General features: G+C 44.1%; 1 protein-coding gene across 6 annotated transcripts in view; it reads left to right on the plus strand.

Annotated features, from left to right (window-relative positions):
• The window catches only part of OFD1 (OFD1 centriole and centriolar satellite protein), a 55,556-nt gene extending 36,399 nt beyond the window's left edge, over positions 1–19,157 (plus strand). For 4 of the 6 annotated variants that reach the window (XM_032389707.1, XM_032389708.1, XM_032389709.1 and 1 more), the window contains exons 12-22: positions 960–1,051; positions 2,104–2,293; positions 3,283–3,410; positions 4,168–4,279; positions 5,929–6,507; positions 6,987–7,110; positions 11,058–11,158; positions 12,427–12,537; positions 15,329–15,486; positions 17,977–18,129; positions 18,676–19,157. In XM_032389707.1, the coding sequence (XP_032245598.1) occupies positions 960–1,051; positions 2,104–2,293; positions 3,283–3,410; positions 4,168–4,279; positions 5,929–6,507; positions 6,987–7,110; positions 11,058–11,158; positions 12,427–12,537; positions 15,329–15,486; positions 17,977–18,129; positions 18,676–18,840 (1,913 nt within the window). In that variant the 3' untranslated portion in view covers positions 18,841–19,157. Of the gene's footprint in view, positions 1–959; positions 1,052–2,103; positions 2,294–3,282; positions 3,411–4,167; positions 4,280–5,928; positions 6,508–6,986; positions 7,111–11,057; positions 11,159–12,206; positions 12,538–15,328; positions 15,487–17,976; positions 18,130–18,675 lie in introns of those variants that run through there. The other 2 variants (XM_032389710.1, XM_032389712.1) reach the window with 2 other exon arrangements.
• The last annotated feature ends 839 nt before the right edge of the window (positions 19,158–19,996 follow it).

Consider the following 19,996-nt stretch of genomic DNA (forward strand, 5'->3'; position numbering starts at 1 on the left):
CTTACTACATTTTTGTGAACCTTAGTGTTTAACCTTTTGTATATTCACAGGGGTTAGTGATTTATCAGCAGGATTTTTATCCAACTTTATTTCAATGTATTTTGATAAATGTTATTGTCAAGAAGGTGGCAGCAACTTATTGCCATCCTGTAAATATCACTCTTAACCGTGAGAGACTTCATTTTTTCCTAATGAAAATTTTAACTTCTCCGTCCCTGTGATCTAGTTTCTTATTTCGTTTACTTCTAATGTATTTTTATGCTTCATGATATTTTCACTTGACCTATAACCTCTTAAATTCTTGTATACATTAGCCGGAAACTAGGAAAGTTGGATAATGTTTCATTCTTTGAGATATTTTACATTTTAATATATGTCTAGGAACTTGTCGATGACGAGCTAAACTTTCAGTGGCCATCTTAAATGGACTCTTAGGAGGACAGCAGGGCTAGGTGCTTGATACCGCCCGGCCAGGCCGCCGGCGTGCGCCTGCTCCTTCGCAGCTGTCTGTGAAGGCGCATGCTCCTTCAGGTATCCGTACCATCGTGCATTCGGCAAAGTGTTTTTTGATGAGGTATCCATATAGACTTGTGTTAGATGAAGTAAAAATAATAAAATAATACCTACAGAATCACAACAGACAACTAAATCTCTGTCTTCAAGGAAATTCAGACCTGTTGGCATGAGGGCCCTGTGCTCTGAGCAGATGGCGTAAGTGCTAAGGTGTGTGTAGCGGGAGGAAGTTCGCCGCGTATTTGACCGTGACAGCTAACGTCCCGTCACCTGTGGCGTAACGGCTTACTTCGTACTTGCCTGCTGATTTTCTTTTGACCCTGACATCTGCTGTTTAGATAGTGAAATAATAGTCATTAGGGCTGATCTACGGCCATAAATTATTAAATGATTTTGTATTCACTAGGAAAACATGATGATGTTAATTGGTTGGCTCTTTCTTTCAGAAAAAGCTATACGTTTGCAAGAGGAGCTCACAGCTATCAATTCAAAAAAGGAAGAATTTAATCATTCAGTAAATCGTGTCAGAGAGCTTGAGGTACTTGTTAAGCCTATTGTTTTGAAACAGACATTAAGACAATATATGAAACTTCAGTTTTAGTCATACATAATTTATCTTCAGTTATCCTCTTGATGTGTTTGTTTATTCCATGACTAAGAAGGTGATGGCTGCACTTTGTTCATTCGCTAGTTCTTCACTTCAATCTTAGTCTCCTAGGGAAGCATAAGAGGATGTCTTTTGGGGCCTAGAGTCCTGCCTGAATCCTGTCTCTCTCCCTTTCTGCTTATGTGCCTTTGGGCAAGTTCTCTGACCTCAGATTCCTTACCTGTAGACCTTGGGATGTTGCCTCCATTCCATGGTTGTGCAGGGAATTCAGTGAGCGGATTGATGTGCGTAGCACACAGCTGATACAGACTAGCTTCTACCTCAGCCTCCTCTCCCTTCCCGTCAGCAGCAGGTAAAAATTCCTATTATGGTGCCGGGATCTTACAGCTTACAACAAGATGAGATGCATTTTGTGTGTGCCACTGTCACTTTATTTCTATTTGTGTGTTTGCTATCTGAAGGACAGAACTGGAACTTTAGGTACTTAAAATAAATTTTATATACAGAACATATTTGTAGCTGTAAGGACTTGCTTGAGAACTTTGCAGGCTGCAAACTTGAGCTCTGTTATACTAAGAAAAAGAAAGCACCCCACAGCATGTTAGGATATCTTACCTTTTTATTACAAAAAAAAAAATGTGTGTGTGTATCTATCTATCTATATATTTGTATATTGCTACTATCTGTGGTTACATTGTTGGGCCCTTAGTTGCATCCGGAAAATGGGGTGATTGTCAGAAGCACTAGCTTTGCAAGACAGGGGTGTACACAGTAACAGTTGGATGAACTTGCCCCTGCCCCAACTCTAGGGCAAAAGATGACTTGTACTGCGGGAGTTAGGGTCTCGTTGCGGAGAACCAGACTTCTGTCAAGGGGCCTTAATTCAGTCATGATGCCCAGCTTGGGGCGGCCTGCCAGCTTTCACTTGAGCAGTCCTGTAAAGTCACTGTTCAAAGTCACAAGTTTTTCTGTTTCAATTGCAGCTTGAGTTAGAGTCTGTCAGAGCCCAGTCTTTGGCAATAACAAAGCAAAACCACCTGCTGGATGAAAAGGTGAAAGAGATGAGTGACTATTCACTACTGAAAGAAGAGAAACTGGAGCTTCAGGCACAAAATAAATTACTTAAACAACAACTGGAAGAGACTAGAAATGAAAACTTGCGTCTCCTAAACCGTAGGTGTTTTCTTCTGATTGGCTTTGTAGCCGCTGTTAGCTTAGTACTCTGAAACTGCTTTGTCCTATAAGGGAAGCTTCAATCGGGAAGATTTTATAAAATTAAGATTCTCGAATCGAAGGTACTTTGTTTTTGCTTGCTGCTTCGTAATTGTGTCACTAAGGAAAAAACTTTATTAACTGGATAAATCTGTCCCTCTGGATGGTACCCGGCTCCCCTTGCCCTCTGACTCCTCCGGGCTGGTGGTGCTTGGCCACTGGGGACCCGCTCAAGCGCTTGGAGGGAGGGAAGAGTGAGGTCGAGGTGATTGTGATCCCTTCTCCATCTCCTCCTTGCGGAGTAGCCCTGGGCTGGCCCTGGGCCTCAGCAAAGCAAGATCCCAGTACCTGGGGGCTGGCGCCTCACCAGCGCCCTGTGCCTGCTCGCTTTCCCCAATTCTGGGAATGCCTCCCTTCCCGAGCCTCCAAGCCTGAGGACTGGTAACAGCATGGCCCCAGTACTAGCCCAGGGAACTACACCGTCCTTTGCGGTACCCTGTGTAAGTCTCTGTTTATTAAAGGGTCTTGTGATGACCCAAATTGGGGACACCATCTGCTTTCTTTCTGGACCCTGAGTGCCGCTGACAGGTTCACAGGTCGGATTGGACCTAGGGGCAGTCCCTGGCAGGCTTTGACAGAGCATTCTTTCTGTGCCTCTGTGCATAGTAGAGGAGAGAGGCGGGCATTCACGTTAATTTGAGGATTTGAAAGAATTCTTTTACTGGGAGTAGAACTCTGAAGAGTGGTAAAGTTTGCAATTAGGTGCATTAAATTCTTTTGTTCTGAAATTGGTGATTCACGACTGCTCTTAGTCCATTCAATAAAACTGGTATTAATTGCGTGCATACAAAGAAAGGGAAGAACCATCTAAAGCCTCTTTAGCTGTTTTTTGTTAAGTGAAATGAGAAAACTTCAGGTTGGTAATGACCAGGCTTTTTTTACCTTCATAGATACAGCTCAGCCATCTCCTGAGCTGGTGGGTTTTCAGAAAGAACTAAAGAAAGCCGAACATGCCATTGCATTTGAGCGTGAGTTCGAAAGCCACAAGCAGGCTCTGCAAAAACAGCTGCAAAGTGAAGTGAGTATTGCTCTTGGCTCATCCAAGTGTTAGGGCAGTGCACTTTGTGGGTGTGTAAACTTGGCGTGTGTCACACCAGCATAAATCAGGTCTATTTGAACATCAGAAATTCCCCCCATATGTTGGGACGCCTGGATGGCTCAGTCGTTAAGTGTCTGCCTTCGGCTCAGGTCATGATCTCAGGGTCCTGGGATCGAGTCCCACATCGGGCTCCTTGCTCGGCGGGGAGCCTGCTTCTCCCTCTGCCTGCCTCTCCCCCTGCCTGCCTCTCCCCCGCTTGTGTTCTGTCTCTCTGACAAATAAATAAATAAAATCTTAAAAAAAAAAAAAAAAAAAAATTCCCCCCATATGCTAATTACTCCCCCAGTATTCTTTCTCATCTGAGAAAATTCTTGAGTGATTGTGACATTATATTCATGATAGTAATAAAATCAAGAGGAAAGTAAACTCTCCTAAACACCCAGTTTTCCTTGATGGTGCCCACTGTTAAAAGTATCTCTTGATTCTCACCCTGCGACTTAACAGTATTGACGCTCTCTTTCTCATGTCTGCCTCCCGTCCTGGAGTAGCTGCTGTATGAAAGGAGTAAAGAAGGAGCTGGAAAGCTTGTTAGTGTGTTCTGTTGTTTCATAGGCATAAAGCGGCTCAGAATTGGCAAAAAAGAGAAAGAGAATAAGCCGGGTGAGAGAACTGTTCTTATGAAATAAACTGTGATTTGTTTTACGTTCATTTCTTTTCCTTCCCTAAATCTTTTCAGATTGAACATTCTGCACAGCTGAAGGCCCAGATACTTGATTACAGTAACTCCGTAAAGAGGTTAACTCTACAGGTTGCCGATTTGAAATTGCAACTGAAACAAACCCAGACAGGTCGGAGACATTTTTAATATGTGTGTGTGTGTGTGTGTGTGTGTGTGTGTGTGTGTGTGTAGCTTCTGATGTTTGTGAAAATGTAATGATTACTCAGTGAATTTTTAGTAATTCTCATAGTAGGGGAAGAGCTATACAAATATGTGTCACCTGAGAAGTATAACTTCTATTTCAGGACTACCCACCAGGTCATCCTCTAAAGTGACTTGCTTTCACAGATGCCCCATGGCTCAGGAGAGGTGTGATAGTGACACAGAAGTCCCCAAATTCATCCCGAACCTAGGCTTTGCTTTTTTGTTTGTTACCCCGCCGCTAAGACCAGTTGACTGTTCGGTGGTTTTACGTGTCCCTGGACAGACGTGTACATGTGGCGAGAAGCAGGGCGGCCAGCAAAATGAGTCCCACTGCTAGCGGAGTCTGGAAACACTCTTTGTTTCGGGTCCCACTTGTGAAGTTTGTCGTTTGCCTTGGGCACGCTCTGTTGAACTTCCTTGGGCCTCCGTGTCCTCACTGTAATAGGGCTAGGAGTGGCGCTGGGCCGCATGGATGAAGGTGAAGCAAGACGGATGGCAGTACGGTGCCTGGGACACACCCAACACCGAGGAGGTGGTTTCTGCTGTCGTTTTCGTACTGTTTTCATTGCCAAGCCGACGTCTGCCCCTTCCTACTTCATAACAAGGACACTGAAGCGTCCATACCTTCTTTAGCTGCTTGTAGGTGCAAAGCAAGTTCCTCCGTGTTACCAGTTGACATGCTTTCTCGCTTCTTGGTTCTGAACCCTCCTCAGGCCCAGTTATGCTCTGCCCTGGTCAGGTCCTTGTTCGCATCTCCCCATACGAGTTTTCCCTTTACTCATTTCTACTCTTGTTTGCTCTTCACTTTCTCTCAATAAGTCTGTTTGCCAGACTGCCCACAGCTGAAATTCTGGTGATCTCATATCATGAACAATAGTTCAAGAAGGTGGAACCTTTAGAACCCCTGCTTTGCACATGGCGAGCCTCTGTCCGGCAACGCCATCAGGTGAGGTAGTGGTCCCAGGTACTGGCTCTCCCATCGTGCTCACTGCGTGAGCCAGCCTCAGTAGTCTCAGCCCCCCCATCCGTAAAATGGGAGCAGTGCGCGTTCTTAGCCCACAGTGTTGTTGTGACTGCGTGTCTTCCTTCCCTTACCGGAAACTCAGGCCCTGTGCTATGGTTTGTGGATTTTGCCACAGCCCTGGAGGTTCTGGGCAGCATCTTGCAGTGAAACACATTAATTATTTTGTAATCAAAGAATGAATATTCATGCTAGGTGGAATACGTAAAGATTGTAAATGGGTTTCTATTGGTTCAGGTCAAACTTTTCAACCAAATGATTTGAGGTCTGGTTGGGCTTTGCCACCAAATAAATTAGGAATATATTTTCGGTTTTCAGAGCTTTTTAGATTGCACAATTGTGCATAATGGATTGAAATAATATGCGTTATGAAAGGTACATATAACCTCTTGATAAATGTTAATAATTACTGTCATGACTGCAGCTTCCAAAACTAATGTGCAAGTTAGGCCTTAATACTTCTTTCATTTTTGAAAAATCGTGATCTTGATCTATTTTAACTCTCTTCACCACCTTTTCCGTCATTTCTCACGTGGTCTTCTTGTAACCTGCAGCGCTCGAGGATGAAGTGTACCGCAACGCGAAGCAGTCTCTGATCGATCGTTCCATCAGTGGCCTACTGAGTGGCAAGATGGTGGTGCCTCGTAATGGGGATATAAACGGGGATTTCTTGAAAAATCCTCTCGACCAGGAAAGGCTGATGGCGGTTATACCAAGGATCATAAATTATCCAAATGCGAGCACGGAGAGTAGTTCCCCTGATTCTGACCTTGAGTTTGTAGCCAATACCAAGGCAAGGGTGAAAGAGCTAGAGCAAGAGGCCGAACGTTTGGAGAAAGCTTTCCAAAATTACCATCGAAGACTTAGTCAGCTCCCCGCTAAAAGCCCTTTAGCAGCCAACAGCCCGCCACCCCTGCACTTGCTAGGGACACTCAAAAGCATCACTTCGAGTTCGCCCCAAAGACGCACTTGTGCCGAGGACAGAGTTGTCTCTGAGCAGCCTCTGGTGGGCACCCCCGAAGAGGACAAGAGCAGCGCCTCACGGCCACGCAGGAGCACCGCCTCCAGACGCCTCTCCTCCACTCCCGTTCCCAAAGCAAAAAGGAGCCTCGACGGTGAAATGTATCTGGAAGGTGAGCTGCTGCCGAGAGGGTTGCAGGACGCTCTGGATTTGGAAGGGTCTGGTCCTGGGAGGGCCTCTTCCCCAAGTAAGAGCGCAGCCCGGGACGGCAGGAAGGAGTGGGAGCTGAGCCCGGAAACGCCTGAGCCCAGGCACTTGGGTCCTCTCTCTCGATCTGCCTTTCCCGGTTAACAGTGGCGTCTCCCCCATGTTGCGGGGGTGGGGTAATGTCCTGTTCTAGCAACTTCCTGGGCACGCAGGCAGGTGCAGAGTGACGGTGGCTTTCCCTTTACCGCTGGTTAGTTGTATATGTTTGAGTTACTACTGCAGTTTCGTTGAGGGGCTTGAATCGTTAGTTTTGTAGATCATTTATGCATCATACTCAGCTGTTTACAAGGATAATAGAATTCATTGTCAGAGTAATAGAACTGTTTGGAAACCATGTTGCTGTCTTCTTGCAATTTTTAAATAGTCAGGCCTTCTGCCCCTTAGGTCTGGACCGATCCCACGCTGCTGGCCCCAGTCCTTGTCCCGACAGAACACCCCGGCCTTCACCCGCTGAGTCCAGGCACAGCCCTTCCCTCCACCCGCTGCCCAGCTCTCCAGAGCAGGCCAGGTAACACCGCCTTCCGCTCGGCCTCTGCCCAGTCCGCTGAGCTGCACGGGGTCTCAGCCTGGACTCGTTTGGGCTTTCTGTGGCAGTATAGAGTTGGTAATCAGATTGTAAGATGATGTGTGATCTTTGAGAATCATCTAAGTTACCTGGAGCGGGAGTGGGGAGGAACATTCCTTTTAGCAAAGTAGTTTCTACTTCTTTGCTAAACTTGGTGTGTAGAATCTACACTGTGGTATCAGTAAACATTTTCGTACTTCAAAAATAGATTCGGTTAACGAAGGTAAAACAAATTGTCCAAAATCTGGGAAAACAAATTCAGTTTGAGCTTAAGACAATTTCACACATCACTAAAAAGTCATATAAAAATATTTTGGCATTTAAATATAAACAAACAGGTTCCAACTTTTTTTTGTACTTGAGTATAGTTGATACACGATGTTAGATTAGTTTCAGGCACACAGCATAGTGATTTGACTCCATACGTCATTCTGTGCTCCCCACAACTGTAGCCCCCATCTGTCACCGTACAACCCTATTGCACGGCCATTGACCATAGTCCCTGTGTTGTACCTTTTATTCCCATGGCTTATTCGTTTCATAGGTGGAAACCTATACCTCCCCCTCCCCTTTACCCATTTTGCTCATCCCTCGGCCCCCTTCCCTCTGGCCATCATCACTTTGTTCTTTTTGTATTGATAGGTCTGATTCTGCTTTTTCTTTGTTTATTCATTTGTTTTTTTTAAGATTTTATTTATTTCAGAGACAGTGCACACGAGTGGGGGGAGGGGCAGAGGGCGAGAGAATCCCAAGCAGACTCTGCGCTGAGTGCGGAGCCCGACACAGGCCTCCATCTTACAACTGTGAGATCATGGCCTGAGCCGAAATCAAGAGTCAGATGCTTAACTGACTGAGCCATCCAGGGGCCTCTGTTTGTTCATTTGTTTTTTAGACTCCACATGTAAATGAAATTACATGGTATTTGTCTTTCTCAGTCTGATTTATTTCGCTTAGCATAATACTCTCTAGGTCCATCTGTGTTGTTGCAGGTGGCAAAAATCTCATCCTTTTTTATGGCTCAGTAATATCCCGTTATGTATAGATATATATACACCACATTTTCTTTATCCATTCACTGATTGATGGGTATTTGGGTTGCTTCCATATCTAGGCTATTTTAAATAATGCTGCTGTAAACATAAGGGTGCATGTATCTTTTTAAATTAGTGTTTTCATTTTCTTTGCATAAATACCCAGTAGTGAAATTACTGGATCATATGGTATTTCTGTTTTTAATTTTTTGAGGAACCTCCATACTGTCCACAGTGGCTGCGCCAGTTTGCATTTCCACCAATAGTGCACGAAGGTTCCTTCTCCACGTCCTCGCCAACACTTGTTGCTTCCTGTCTTTTTGGTTACAGCCATTCTGACAGGTGTCAGGTGATACCTCATTGTGGCTTTAATTTGCATTTTCCTTATGAGTGATGTTGAGCCTCTTTTCATGTGTCTGTTGGTCATCTGTAGGTCTTTGGAAAAATGTCTATTCAGGTTCTCTGGCCATTTTATTAATTTTTTAAAAGATTTTATTTATTTATTTGACAGAGAGAGAGAGCACAAGCAGGGGGAGCAGCAGAGGGAGAGGGAGAAGCAGGCTTCCCGCTGAGCAGGGAGCCCGACGTGGGGCTCGATCCCAGGACCCTGGGATCATGACCTGAGTTGAAAGCAGATGCTTAACTGACTGAGCCACCCAGGCACCCCTCTCTGGCCATTTTAATCAGATTATTTGTATTATTGGTGTTGAGTTGTATAAATTTTTACGTATTTTAGATTTTAACCTCTTATGGGATATATCATTTACAAATATCTTCTCCCATTCAGTAGGTTGCCTTTTCATTTTGTGATGGTTTCTTTTTGCTGTGCAAAACCTTTTTATTTTTACGTAGTCCCAATAGTTTAATTTTGTTTTGTTTCTCTTGCATCAGGAGACCTATCTAGGAAAATGTTGCCAAGGCTGATGAAAGAGAAATTACTGCCTGTGCTCTCTTCCAGGATTTCTGTGGATTCAGGTTTCACATTTAGGTCTTTAACCCTTTTGAGTTTATTCTTGTGTATGGTGTAAGGAAGTGGTCTAGTTTCATTGTTTTGCGTGTAGCTGTCCAGTTTTCCCAAGACCATTTGTTGAAGAGACTGTCCTTTCCCCAGGGTATATTCTTGCCTCCTTTCCTGTAGATGAATTGACCATATCAGTGTGGGTTTCTCTCTGGACTCAGTTCTGTTCCACTGATCTTATGTCTGGTCTTGCGCCAGTACCATGCCGTTTTGATTTCTATAGCCTTGCAGTAGATCTTGAAATCTGGAATTGTGCTCCTTCAGCTTTGTTCTTCTTCCTCAAGATTGCTTTGGCTATTTGGGGGCCTTTTGTGGTTCCATACACGTTTTAAGTATTACTTGTTCTAGTTCTGTGAAAAATGCTGTTGGTATTTTGATGGGGATTGCATTGAATCTGTCAATTGCTTTGGGTAGCAGGGACATATTAATAGTATTATTTCTTCCAGTCCATGAGCATGGAATATCTTGCCATTTGTGTCATCTTCAGTTTTCTTTCATCAGCGTTTTTATAGTTCTCAGTACAGGTCTTGTAGCTCCTTAGTTAAATTTATTTCTAGGTATTATTTTTGGTGCAACTGTAAATGGAATTGTTTTCTTAATTTCTCTTTCTGCTACTTCATTATTAGTGTGTAGAAACGCAACTGATTTCTGGGTATGAATTTTCTATCCTGCGACTTCCCTGAATCCATTTATTCTAATAGTTTTTTGGTGGCGTCTTTAGGATTTTTTATGTATAGGATCATGTCATCTGCAGATGGGGACAGTTTACTTCTTCTTTTCCAATATGGATGCCTTTTATTTCTTGTCTGATTGCTGTGGCTAGGACTTCCAGTACTATGTTGAATAAAAGTGGTGAGAGTGGACATCCTTGTCTTGTTCCCGATCTTATAAGGTTCCAATTTGTAGATCATTGAAATAAATTCTAAATTGGTAGTGGGTCCTGGGATATGATTGCTGAAGCAGGAGGGAGTGGATGTGTTTAGGAGCTCAGCAGTGGGTTGTCCAGTCTGGGATTTGAGTCACATGTGGAACCACTGTTTGTGCCTGGTCCCCATGGCTGGAGACTCTGACTCCTTAGTTCTGGGCTCCAGCCTGGGCTTCTCCATGTTGATTCCATTACGCTATACAGAGTTGAAAACTGCCACATGTGCCTATTACAATCCTAAAGACTAATGGTTTTTTTTATATCATTCTTTGTTGTAATAAAGCCAGGAAGAAAGATAAGACGCATGTGCTGAGTTAGGGCCCTTTGAGGCACATGGGGCTTGTAGCATAACCTCTCCTGCTGACAGTGTGCTGAGGGGTGTGCAGAATTCGTTTTTATCTTTTCTTTTTTTAAAGATTTTATTTATTTGACAGAGACACAGCGAGAGAGGGAACACAAGCAGGGGGAGTGGGAGAGGGAGAAGCAGGCTTCCCAGGGAGCAGGGAGCCCAATGTAGGGCTCGATCCCAGGACCCTGGGATCATGACCTGAGCCGAAGGCAGACGCTTAATGACTGAGCCACCCAGGCGCCCCCAGAATTCGGTTTTTTCAAAAATGTTTTCTGGTTCTTGAAAAAGTCAGCTCCTCCTAGGAACAATGTGGGAATGATGGCAGTCCCTATCTCACGGCATGTGGTGGTATGAGGAGTCACCGAGCGAACAGCTTAGAGGGGTGCCTGGTGCATGGAAGGTGCCCCCTGCAGTGTAGCTGCAGTGTAGCTCTCATTCTTCGTGAGCCCAAGAAAAACTGCTTTTCGAAAGCATTTTCTTGAGTCCCAAAAGGTTTTCATCACCCTGTGCTCTTGGGTTTTACGTTCCTACAACTTGACATTCTTGAATTTTATTCTTCCAATCCAGTCTTTATCAAAGACAAATGGAGCTTCAGGAAAAAAGTGAATTTTCAAATCCGGGCAAGCTACCTTTTAAGGACAATGAGGAATTTGAATCATCTTTTGAATGTAAGTTCAAATATGAATACTGGTTTTTATAAGCTCAAAATGTAGAAAGCTTAGTTTTGGTGAAACATATTCATTGTCATGAAAAGCAAAGAAGTTACAGATTAGGATATTTTTATTTTGTTTTTGTTGTTGTTGTTGTTTTTAAAAGATTTTATTTATTTGACAGCCAGAGACACAGCGAGAGAGGGAACACAAGCAGGGGGAGTGAGAGAGGGAGAAGCAGGCTTCCCACGGAGCAGGGAGCCCGATGCGGGGCTCAACCCCAGGACCCTGGGATCATGACCCGAGCCAAAGGCAGACGCTTAACGACTGAGCCACCCAGGCGCCCCAGGACATTTTTATTTTGTGATAAAAGCACCCCAGGACATTTTTATTTTGTGATAAAAGCACAAATACAAATATATTGCCTCATTTTTATATCACGAAGATTTTCAGGGGTGCGTTCTGAGTTCCATTTATTAAGCATTTGAGGATAGCTCACAATTTCAAAGTTGGAGCTGAGCCTGTAAGTGAATCCTTAACTCAGTTTACCAAGTTTGGGATTGCCTCAGATTTAAAATAAGTGATTTTTAAAAATTCTTTTTTCCCTTTTACGGAACAGGAGTACGCTGTTATTTTTATTTGAAGTATACTGATTCCATTGACTGCCTAAGATTTAGAAAGCCCATTTTTTAAATTAAAAAATGGAGGTAAAATAATACAAGCTTGCGAGTCTAGAATTGGTGCCCGGCTGTGGCCCTGCCTAGAGCCCACTGCTTAAGTACAAAATAGAGCTGTAGCGTGGGTCATCCCCACAGCTCTGTCCACCTTGGAAGTCTTCATATTTGTACATAACCTGCCATTTTGCTTCGTGAGCTTCATGGCGAGTGTGAAAGCATCATGTTTTGAACATTTCACTGATAAGGCTTAGTAAATCTTTCAAAATCCTTTTGACTAAGTTTGTTAAATCATTGATTTCAAATAGAATTCAAGTGATTATCAGCAAGCCAGGTGAATTCTTTCACTCGGTTGATTTTTCCTTTTGGGTAACCAATGAGATTTTATAAAGGCATCTAATTCTCGAAAGCAGAAGAACACTGGGAGAAGTGAATACCGTGGTCAGGCGTCTCCGATGTAGACTTCTAGAGTCCTCGAGACAAAGAGCTGGCCCAATTGTTTTGGCCAAAACGCGCATGCTTCACCATGAGTTCTCCCGACACTGCGCTGCACCCCCTTCTCTTGCCCTCATTCCTGAGGACGCACGGGACACTTGTTTGCACCTCGTGTAGATGCAAGGAGCGCAGCAAGGCCGTTTGAAGCGGACGGCCTCCATCCTGCCGGCGACATGCCTCATGTGGATGCTGCTGTGGCTGCCAGACCTATGTCCTGTCACTACCCGAGTAAGTTTTCCTGTGTTTTAGTAAACAAAATAGATTAACGAATTAGTAATATTGAATCTTATTTCGTTTTCTATTTGCTTCCTCTATGCCTTCAGAAAGTAGGATAAGCAAAACCTTTATATATTTCAGTCTTCAGAAAAGCTGGTGACGTTGCAGGAAAACTGGTCATGAGACTTGTCTTGCGGGCTCACCTTGTCTTTCCTTTGCCTCCTCCAGATGACCCACTTCCCTCCCCCGGGTGGAGGAAAGGTGTAGCGGGGAGATTGGAGCTTTGCTCCCGGGCTCAGCCAACAGCCAGGTCCTTTTCTTCTTGGACCTAAGTGTTGAAGCCCCAAAGTTGAAAGGAAATGCTTCGAGTAAAACCACCTATTAGTCCTTTCCAAACATTGCGAGGACATCATCCCTAAAAGCTACGCAAAGCCTCTTAGAAACAGTTTCTTGGTTTAAGGCACAGTTGGGAATATGAGCAATCCCTGAAAGAAGCAGGAGACTTTGAGAGGGTTGATTTTTGCTGATTCCGGAGTAAATCATTCTGGAAAGCACTCCTTCATTGAGGCCTGATCAAGAGCCTTTTCTCTGCTGGGCACTTTCCTCGTGGCTGGGCATACAGCAGTGTACCAACCCAGGCCCCTGCTTCATGGAGCTTCTAGGAGGAGGATTGGACCGTCGGCAGGCCGTCGTCGAGGACCTCCAGTGGCATAGATACCGATAGGGACCGTGGCGCCCGAGAGCAGGTCTGAGGGGCAGCCGTTTGGCAGAGATCTGAGTGAGTAGGGAAGTAAAATAACGTAATAGGATAAGGGAAAGCAACTGAGCAGACAGGTGTTCTGTTTCTGACACGTAACATAGATTATGGTGAATGGCCTTTTAAATGACTGTTCAATAGTGTGGTTACCTTTTGGTCATTGAGAAAGTCTCTTATATTTGTTGTTTCACCTCTTCATCTGGGTGCAAAGGGAAATGAAAAAGCCCCAGGCTTGATGCCTTTGTGTCAGTGGAAACACTTCTTTTCTTTGTTCTTAATGTCCAAGGCGGTTTCGGTACGTCACTCTGCCCAGTACGCTGGACTCGGCTGCAGAGCACACCTCCCAGGGAAGAAGCAGCCCTTCTCATGTGTTTAAATTCGCTCCCAAACTGCACTCTTACTGTGACGTTGCTGCTCCGTGGGAGAGCCTGATAGACCGCGGAGGAAGCCTCCTTGCCCCAGCAGGCAGGACGCTGCGTCGCTGCCTGTGGAGATGGTCAGCGCCTCCTGTGGTAGTAGAATTTCCTGACCAGGATTACGAGACGACTGCTGCTCCTGTCCCGTCAGTAAAGCTGGCTTTTTGCTAGTGACTTAGGACAGGGCATGGCAACGAGGTTTGAAGTCCCGTGGTGAACCTGTGAATTTGTTGTTTCTTAGCATTGCTGGGGAAAGTTGAGCTTATAGGCCAGAGCTGGAGGGGAAAAAGGTCAGCACAGTCATCTGTGGAATTGAGATTGAATTCAGCACGTGAGGCGTGGGGACCTGTGTTGCAAGCTTAGGGAACAAACGATTAAAACATGGTCCTTGGCCAGAAGGAGCAGAAGTAGGGAGACCGATGCCTATGGGTTGTGACAAGGCAGGTACAAAGCACTGTGTGAATAAGGTGCTGGAGTGGCCAGTTGTCACTTTAGGAATAAGGAGGACCTCACAGAGGAGGTGGCTTTTAAGTGAGGGCTTGCATAGGAGGTAAGGTTGTGGGGGAAGAAGGGAGCATGTCAGGTTAAGGAGGCCGTGAAAGCCAGGGCATGGCGCAAGGCCGATGCAGCTGTGCTCAGCCAACAGTGAGCGAGCTGCTCTACAGATGGAAGGTTTCGGATGTGAAAGTTACGGTGATAGAGGAAGTCAGTCTGGAAAGAAAAAGGCAGATTGTCAGCCTAAACCACTATGGGATAGGAGTCCCCCAGAGCAGACAGCATGCAGAGCAGATTCAGGAAGTGACTGGTGCTCACAAAGGTGAAGGTGGGTTGCTTGAAGGCAGAGACGAGTGTCCTGGAGGGCATTGACTAGGTGATTGCCGCCACCCAGGTAAATGGTGATAAGGACCCTCAGTGCAGCAGGAGGAAGAAGAACCTCTAAGCCCTGGTGGCCGAGTGGACATAGCATGGAAAGAGCATGATTAAAGGGACAGGAATGATGAGTTCAGGTATGAAGCCAGGGCTCTGGGGTCTCCATGTGCTGATGGCGGGAAGCCTGTTAGAAACCAGGGAGTGAGGAAACAGGGAGAGAGGTCGGGCCTAGAGAAGGAGGTATGGGAAGGGTCGGGGATCAGCCTGGAGGAGGTGGGCAGCAGCAGCGAGCTGGCTAGAATGGGGGGTGGGGGGTGGAGGGTGTCTTGTCTGGGGCAGGAGAGACTGGGACGCCTGCACAGGAGCAAGGGGAAGAGCTGGGAAAGTGCTGTGTAAATGAAGAGGGACTGACGGTTAAGTCTGAGTCCTAAAGCTGGGGGCAGCCTCCTAACCAAATGCAGGGCTTGCCTTGGGAAGGGCGGAGGTGAGCAAAGAGCGTAAGAAGCTGCGATTGTGGGGGCGTGAGAGGCAGTTATAGTCATCATATTAAGGGTGACTTGCCTTCATCTTAGCAAAGTAAAAGGCAGGGCGCAGGGCTAGGAGTGGGTTTGGGGGCTTGAAGATGGAGCAGGTCAAGAGTCCTCTAAGAACCAAGCAGAGTCTTCCTGAGTCTTGGCAAGGGCCCCTGCAAAGCACTCATGCATATATTTGAAAAATCCGATGCTGGAAACTACGTGTCTTTTCTTTTCTGTCCCATTAGGCGTAGATCAGAAACAAATGGGAGAACAGAAGGAAGAAGAAAAAATATGGGAAGAGCACATGAAAGAACGCAGGCAGAGAGAAGAAAGAAGGCAGAATGAGCGGCAAGAGGCTTTAGAAAGGGAACGAAGAGAACTAGAAAAATTGGATCAAGAGCGGGTAATGCTAAGTACACGCAAATTCCCTATGCTGCTTTTCCCTTGGTACACCTCCTGTAAGTACCTTGTTCTCAGGGACATGAGTCCTTCGTGTGTCCTGAAGTCATAGGAGTGGCAGATAACTTTGGTTTTGTTTGTTTTTTTTTACCATACAACATTATTATAGTATTATTGACTGTATTCCCTATGCAGTACTTCAAATTGCTGTAACTTACATATTTTATTACTGGAAGTTTGTACCTCTTAATCCCCTTTATCTATTTCCCCTATCCCCCTACCCACCTCCTCCCTGGCAACCACCAGTTTGTTCTCCATATTTGAGTCTGGGTGTTTTGGGTTTGTTGTTTCTTTGTTTCTTTGTTTTGTTCTCTAGATTCCACATGGAAGTGAAATCATATGGTATTTGTCTTTCTCTGACTTATTTCACTGAGCATAATACCCTCTAGGTCCATCGTGTTGTCACAGGTGGCAAGACCTCATCCTTTTTATGGCTGAGTAATAGTCCATTGTGTGTATATACCACCTCTTCTTTATCCATTCATCTACGGATGGACACTTGGGCTGCTTCCATATCTTGGATATTGTAAATAATGCAGTAAACATAGGGGGGCGTGTATCTTTTCAAATTAGTGTTTTTGTTTTCTTTGGGTAAATACCCAGTAGTGGAATTACTGGATCATATGGTAATTCTACTTTTAATTTTTTGAGGAACCTCCATACTGTCCTCCACAGTGGCTGCCCCAGTTTGCATTTCTTTTTCTCCACATCCTCGCCAACACTTGTTGATTGTCTTTTTGATTTTAGCCATTCTGACAGGTGTGAAGTGATAGCTCATTGTAGTTTTGATTTGTATTTCCCTGATGATGAGTGATGATGAGCATCTTTTCATGTGTCAGTTGGCCATCTGAATGTCTTTGGAGAAATGTCTGTTCAGGTCCTCTGCCCATTTTTAATTGGATTGTTTGGGTTTTTTGGTGTTGTGTAAGTTCTTTATATATTTGAATATTAACCCCTCATTGCATATATCATTTGCAAATATCTCCCATTCAACATGTTGTTTTTTTGTTTTGTTGATGGTTTCCTTCACTGTGCTGAAGCTTTTTATCTTGATGTAGTCCCAATAGGTTTTTGGGGTTTTTTGTTTGTTTTTTGTTGTTATTGTTTGCTTTTGTTGCCTTTGTCTTAGAAGACATATCTAGAAAAATGTTGCTAAGGCAGATGTCAGAGAAGTTACTGCTTGTGTTCTCTTCTAGGATTCCTGTAGTTTCAGGTTGCACATTTAGGTCTTTAATCCATTTTGAGCGTATTTTTGTTTAAGAAAGTGGCCCAGTTTTCCCAGCACCACTTATTGAAGAGATTGTCTTTTCCCTGTTGTATATTCTTGCCTCCTTTGTCGTAGATCAATTGACCATATAAGCATGGGTTTACTTCTGGGCTCTCCATTCTGTTCCATTGATCTATGTGTCTGTTTTTGTGCCAGTACCATACTGTTTGGATTATTATAGCTTTGTAGTATATCTCGAAATCTGGCATTGTGATACCTTGAGCTTTGTTCTTCTTTTTCAAGATTGTTTTGGATATTTGGGTCTTTTGAGGTTCCATACAAATTTTAGTATTATTAAATTTAGTATTAAAAGCCTGCTCTAGGCATCCCAGTCTTCTTTGCTTAAGAGCACTGAGAAAGGCTATGTATAACATAGACCTTAGGAGTTTAGCAACAAAGGGGAGCTTTTGCAAGCTCATTTGCGTTCTTATCTGGTCCTGGAAACAAGCCGTAAAGGAGGTGGGCTTTGCTTTGCTATAGGTCTTACCTTTTTAAATGGGGTTCTTTTTTTTTTTTTTTTAAGATTTATTTTTTGACAGAGACACAGCCAGAGAGGGAACAAAAGCAGGGGGAGTGGGAGAGGGAGAAGCGGGCTTCCCGAGGAGCAGGGAGCCCAATGCGGGGCTTGATCCCAGGACCCTGGGATCATGACCTGAGCCGAAGGCAGACGCTTAACGACTGAGCCACCCAGGCACCCCTTTAAATGGGGTTTAAAGAAGACTTCCAAGGTCAGCTAGCTGGGACTAGAGTAACCCCAGGGAAGTGACTGCTGGTCAGCAGTGGCTTCCAGGGCCTCCCCTGCCCTCCTCCTTCCTCTGGTTCTCTTGGCCTTCTAGGTCCTGATTCTGGTCCTAGGCGCATGGGTTACTCTGGCCGCTTCACAGACCTGCTGAGTCTTACCGAAATTCATCTTCCATATGGATATTCCTTGGACTCCTGGTTAATTTGACTTAAAGCACAGGCCACTTGAGGCAAATTAATTCCTTCCTTCATTGAGATACCTGTTTGTCTCCCTTTGGTAGCAATGACTTCAGTTAAAGAAACAGTTGTTTGGCATGCAGGTTGTACTTAAAGGACCAGGATTATGTTACTATGCCTTTTTAAACACTTACAAGTTGTTTTAATGTACTTGTGTATTTCCTATGTTGGCACCTGTCTATTCCATAGAGGATGATTGAAGAATCATTGAAGATTGAAATGGAAAAAGAATTAGAAATGAGTGTTGAAGAAACGAAAGGCAAATCTATTTGTGGTGAAAATCCTTTAGAGAAATACATGAAAATTATTCAGCGGGATCAAGACCAGGAGACGGCAGATAAGGTGCTGATGCTGTGGCCCGGCCTTCTGTGGAGGGTGTTGCCGAGGGATGCTTTGGTTTGTTAGAAAGCTGTAGGACCCAAATCTGCCTTCTCCATTGGAGACAAAAAGGTAGAAGCATAGAAAATCCACAATTCAGATAGAGCCCTGAGTCTTTTTGATACATGACACTCTTGACAAAGTTTCATCGGTTTGCTTGGGGAAAGATTGACGAGGTTTTGATTTGTCAACTTTTATAAAAATTAGGGTGTCTCTCATTTTAAGAACAAGAAAGAAATGTAATGAAAGGTCTGTTCATGAATAATGAATGCATTAGTACCATCTGAAACATCGATGTTTTACTGCAGTCTCACACACTGTGGGTGTTGAGAATGGGTACCAGATAGTTTATTTTGATGGGCTTGCTGAATTTCATGTTGAAAAGTCACCTCTTTTTTAGACTCTTTTAAGTTGCATATATATCTCAAATTAGTCCTTAGAGAAATCAAAATGTTGAATAAAACTGATACATAATGTAATTTCAAGATTCTTTTTCCCTCTTTGTATCAGAGTTCAAAGGTTGGCAGAGAAGCCTCAGAAGTGGACACAGTGCCATCGAGCGACAAAGACGAAAGGTATGGTTTCCTCAGTATGGTGTTCCTGCACAGACCATTAAGTTGCTGGTGTCAGCCAAGGGAAACATTCAGAGATTTGAGTCTCCCTGTAAGAAATTAGTGAAACAATCAAAATTAGGGACTTCAAAAAAAATCTGTTGCATTTTTTAATTTGTAAAGTTGCTTAAGCAAGGGCAGAAACCCCACAGAGAAAGAATGTGAACATCATAAAGATCCCTGAATAAACTTGACAAGAATTTAATAAATTAAAATTGTTTTTATCTTTCCCTAATTTAGTTTCACGGGCTTTTCTCATGAAGAAACAGATGACTTTTGGTAACCATGTTTGCTGTCCAGCATCTTACTCATATAATGTAACTAAAGGCCTATGAATTCTCTGCAACGAGACAAAATTCTCAATAAAAATTTTATGTGTAATCCCATGCAATTTTGTTTTTCATAATTTTATTTGGTATCATAGTATATAAACCAAAAATCATCTAGTCAAGTAACACCTCTTTAGAATTTCTCCTTTTTAGGCTTTGCATGACACTAGAATGAGTTTTGTTCCTCCCCATTTTTGTCAGAGGTTATATTTATTCGAAAACTTCTTGGTCAAGTTCCAGGCCTACATATTGGAAGTTTCAGCTATGTTCCTTTCCTCTCCAGAGCTGGGCTACCCCCTGTCAAATAGGAGGCCATCTTCCCCAACACTTGCCGTCTGATCTGTCCCTGAAAATAAGGACACAGGTCTTTCCGTCCCAGGTGTTAGAAATAATACAGTATCACCTCTGGTCTTTACTTTTCACATCTTTTTCTTGAGAATGAACACAACCCATTCTTAGATGGTGATAAAAAGAGAAAGTAACATTTACTGAGCACTTTCTGTGTACCAGGTACAATTTTAAACCTTTATATGTATGAACTCACTTAATTCTTATATCATCCATATGAAGCATGTGTACTATGACTCTCCACATTTTATAGATGAGGAAATGCGAGGCACAGAGAGGTTGGTGACTTGATCAGGGTCTCATAGCCATCAAGTTGCAGAGCCAGGATGTACATACCCTGGCGGGAGACCAGTGCTGCCTCCAAGCTGGGCTGTTCTGGAGCTGCCCCTGTGGAAGACATCCCACGACTTGCAGTGGGTCACCCATTGCATATCCCTTTCCAGAGTGACCTTTAGAAACCACACAGCGGACAAATAGGATAATTGCACTCCAGTGCAGCAACCGCAGAACTTCCAGAAAGGGAAGAAGAAACCCATTTGCTGT

This window comes from Phoca vitulina, unplaced genomic scaffold, assembly GCF_004348235.1.
Source record: "Phoca vitulina isolate PV1807 unplaced genomic scaffold, GSC_HSeal_1.0 scaffold55, whole genome shotgun sequence".
Lineage (NCBI taxonomy): Eukaryota > Metazoa > Chordata > Mammalia > Carnivora > Phocidae > Phoca > Phoca vitulina.